Here is a 3,982-nt window from a genome sequence, read left to right on the forward strand (position 1 = left end):
TGAAAATCTCTCTCGACAACCTCCAACAACCTCTCTAGACAACTTCCGACAACCTCTCTTGCCAAACTGACAACCTTTCTCACCAACCTCTGACAATCTTTTTCACCAACCTCCAACAATCTCTCCCTCCTCCAGCTGACAGTTTTTGCATGTTTTTGTGACAGAAAATACACCTTTTACGGCAGTTATAATGAAATTGCTTTCTTATATCAGACTAATAAGGTGTTTCAATAGAACATCTTTACCCCCGGGAATTACCGGGTACCCCAGCAAGTGTATATATATATATATATATATATATTTATACACACACACACAACACAGTTTTCTGCTAATCAAATCTACTTACAAGGCTTTGGTCGGCATGGGGCTGTAATAGAAGATAATTGCCCAGAGTGCCAAGCAGAGGGACTGAACCTGAAACCATATGGTTGAAAAGCATACTTTTAACCATATAGCCATGCCTGTACCTAGCTGCATCATCATCATCATCAGAGATAGTAACATCATTGGAGTTTGGACAGAGGATTTTTCATTCAATAAACAGTCTAGCAAATTAACTTTGCAGTCTCTATAGTTCTCTTTTAAAACTAAACCTAAATCCATTTGATACTAAACCACCTGAGACTGCCCCAGATTTTATAATAAAATCTTCCAGTTTTAAAGTTCTCTAAACTAAAAATATCCAGCAAAATTTCATGTTAATTTATATCCCAAACACCATCTTAAAAATGACCAAGTAATTTTTAAAAAAAATTCTTCATTTTTAAATTTGAAGCAAAGATATGTATCTCAGCAGAAATATGGTGGCAAAAGTGTTAAACCATAACATGGTATACAAATATCAAGCAATGAATCAAAATGTACTTGAGAGAAAATATGCTTACACAGGTCGACACTAAAACGAATTTATAGTTATTAACAAAAATTACAGTGAAAACTTACTTGGTTTTCTATAATATTGACTTTTGCACAGAGAGTCATTTTCTCTCTATGTGTACCAAAGTATGTTGGCTTCCCCAAAGTCGTATCCAGTCTGAAAGGAAATATTTCAAAATTAATTACAGAATGTTGTATTGAAGTAATTTAGAATTCATTTCAGTTCTAATACTATATATACATATATATCTAATAAGATGTCTCCCGGAATATTTACCGTCTTTGGAGTTCTTTAATTCTAACCATCATGTTAAGATGCCCCTGAGAATATTGTTCAATAACATCACGTACATCATATGGCTTCCGAGCTTGCTGTAATAGATAAAGGAAACATTTAGATTGTAAGATATGCCCGCACTTACAAACACAGGTTATAACATACTTATATTTTACATATCTATTATGTCTCTGTACATGTATGTGTCTACATATGTTTGAACAATACATGCACACACACACACACACACACATACATGTGATGTATATATGGATTTGTGATATATATTTATCAATATTTGGCAGAAGCAACAGAGTAACTCAAAGCCTGAGAGTTTCATGCATTAGCAATCATCAAGCCTGTATGTATGTATGTATGTATGTATGTATGCTTGAATGTATATATATATATATATAATATATAATACGTAGATGACTACTATATATACATAGTAGATATACAGGGTGTTTCAAAAAATTTGATATCATTTCCCAATCTTATAATTTTGCCAGTTCTTGTTCAAATGACTTAAAATTATAACAGCATGTGTAGAAACAGGTCAACATTTTATGTTTAATGTTTGATATGTTTATCTTTTCAGGTATAGAAATGGCATTCACTAGAAGAGAAAAGGCGTTTTGTGTGTTGGAGTATGCTCAAACACAGTCAAACAAGACTGTGCAGCATGCATTTGTGAGAGAGTTCTCTAAAAAGTCACCAACAGCAATGCAGATTTGGACATGACACAAAAAATTCAAAGAGGAAGGCTGTTTGTGTAGGGCAAAAGGATCTGGACGACCACTAACATCGGAAGAGACCGAATGGGCTAGCCAAAAATTCTTGCGAAGCCCCAAGAAGTCCATAAGAAGAACAAGTCTGGAAACCCAGATTCCTCCAACGACAGTTTGGTGCATCCTGAAGAAACGCTTGCTAATGAAACCCTAGAAGCTGCAGCTTGTTGAGGCCATAACGGCAGATGACAAGCGAAAGCGCAAACATGGGGCTATGTGAAGGGCCTGGTCTATGTTTCTACTCTTCCTGCAAAGCTAGAACTCAAGCAGAGAATCACTACCACACTGGAGACTGTTACCCAAGATATGCTGCAGCGTGTTTGGGAGGAGCAGGACTACTGACTCGATGTGTGCCATGTCTCAGGTGGTGGTGGTGTAGCGGTGGCAGTGGTGGTAGTGGTGGTGATGATAGTGGTGGAGGTGGTGGTGGCGGCGGTGGTGGTAGTAATGGTGGAGGTGGTAGTAGTGGTGGTGGTAGTAGTAGTAGTAGTGGTAGTAGTGGTGGTGGTGGTAGTGGTGGAGGTGGTGGCAGTGGCGGCAGTGGTGGTAATGGTGGTGGTAGTGGTGGTGGTGGTGGAGGTGGTGGTGACAATGACGACGATGATGATGATGACTTTTACCCTTCTGAACTGAGATACATAGCATTTGCTCTCAAATTCATTCAATACACTAGTTGATGGAAACTGAAAGAAGCCTGTTGTACGTGTATATGTGTTTCTCTGTGAGTGTGTTTGTGATTGCTTGTCCTTGACATTATGTGATAGTAGTAAATGAGTGTCACTGTGATACAAGCAGTGTCATTCATTTCTAATATATACTGCAAAAACATGTCTGGCCGTGGAGAAATATTATCTTGCTTAAAACAAGTGAGGTTTGGCAACTGGAAGAGCATCCAGGCCATGGAAAATCGACCTCAATAAACTCTGTTCAACCCATGCAATCATGGAAAAGTGGGCATTAAATGAAACAGAAATTATATATTCTTTTCTTCTTTTATTTGTCTCAGTCATTTGATTGCAGCCACGCTGGAGCACCACCGACCCATGTCTGAATTTTCTCTCTAAGTCTTCCACAGACTCTCCATAAGGAAAGATTTGGTCACCAGCACATAAAAATTCACATGGACAGCCAGAGTTTAACTCCTGTTATGACCTAACGCTAAACAATAAAATTACTATCATGATCATCATGATCATTATGATCATCGTCATTGTCGTTGCTGCAGCCACTGCCGCCACCACTATTGCCATCATTATCAGCAACAGCAGGAACAAACATTGGAGGACCTTGACATGGTGGTTAGACATGCAAGGCATAACCTCTAGCTTTTCCTTATGTGGCACTCAAATATCTTAAGAAAAACAAACAATAGAGAACATGATGTAACCAAAAGCACACAATAATTGAAAAAGAATAGATGGGATGGGATGAAATGGTCATGCTTAGAACATCTATGATCATAGGTCTGCTTCATAAAGGCTGAATTGAGGACAAATAACATCTATATTATCACAGTAGCTGTAGGAAAGTAAAAGTTTGATGCTGGAGGTAACAATGTAAATGCCAGCAATTGCTTGAATCTTGATTCAAACAATTGTAAACTTCCATCATAAAAGTAACAGAATTTGCAAGAAAATTTCTAGGATGAATAAAATTTAATAAAAGCATCTTTATAAATATGTTTATTTTTAAAACTTTGACAAAAGAATGAGAGAATAAAAAATTAAAAAATTAAGACAGATTCTTGTTGAAAATACTGTCATACTTACTTGAAACTTCCGTCTTGCTACAAAAAATTTGATCTTTCGAATAATTCTAATCATTGTTTTGTGTTCACTGGTTAACCTTTTATCACAAAGAGAGAACATATCAGAAATACATTTAAGAGTAAAATAACGGTGCATCAAACGAAAGTAGAGTTGAAATAAAATTGTGTGTGTATGTGTGTGTGTGTGTGTGTGTGTAAGTATATATGTATATCTATCTACATTTGTATGTGTGTGTGTGTGTATATATATATATATATATATATATA

The 3,982-nt window shown here is 36.5% G+C and overlaps 1 protein-coding gene across 1 annotated transcript in view; it reads right to left on the reverse strand.

Moving 5' to 3' along the window:
* LOC106867967 (potassium voltage-gated channel subfamily KQT member 1) overlaps window positions 1–3,982 on the reverse strand; it is a 255,118-nt gene that overhangs the window by 3,603 nt on the left and 247,533 nt on the right. Inside the window, exons 13-15 of the mRNA XM_014913048.2 lie at window positions 3,717–3,792; window positions 1,157–1,251; window positions 946–1,036 (exon numbers count right to left, since the gene is read on the reverse strand). Of these exons, the coding sequence (XP_014768534.1) occupies window positions 946–1,036; window positions 1,157–1,251; window positions 3,717–3,792 (262 nt within the window). The remainder of the gene's footprint in view (window positions 1–945; window positions 1,037–1,156; window positions 1,252–3,716; window positions 3,793–3,982) is intronic.

The sequence above is a fragment of the Octopus bimaculoides genome, chromosome 2 (genome assembly GCF_001194135.2).
Source record: "Octopus bimaculoides isolate UCB-OBI-ISO-001 chromosome 2, ASM119413v2, whole genome shotgun sequence".
Classification (NCBI taxonomy): domain Eukaryota; kingdom Metazoa; phylum Mollusca; class Cephalopoda; order Octopoda; family Octopodidae; genus Octopus; species Octopus bimaculoides.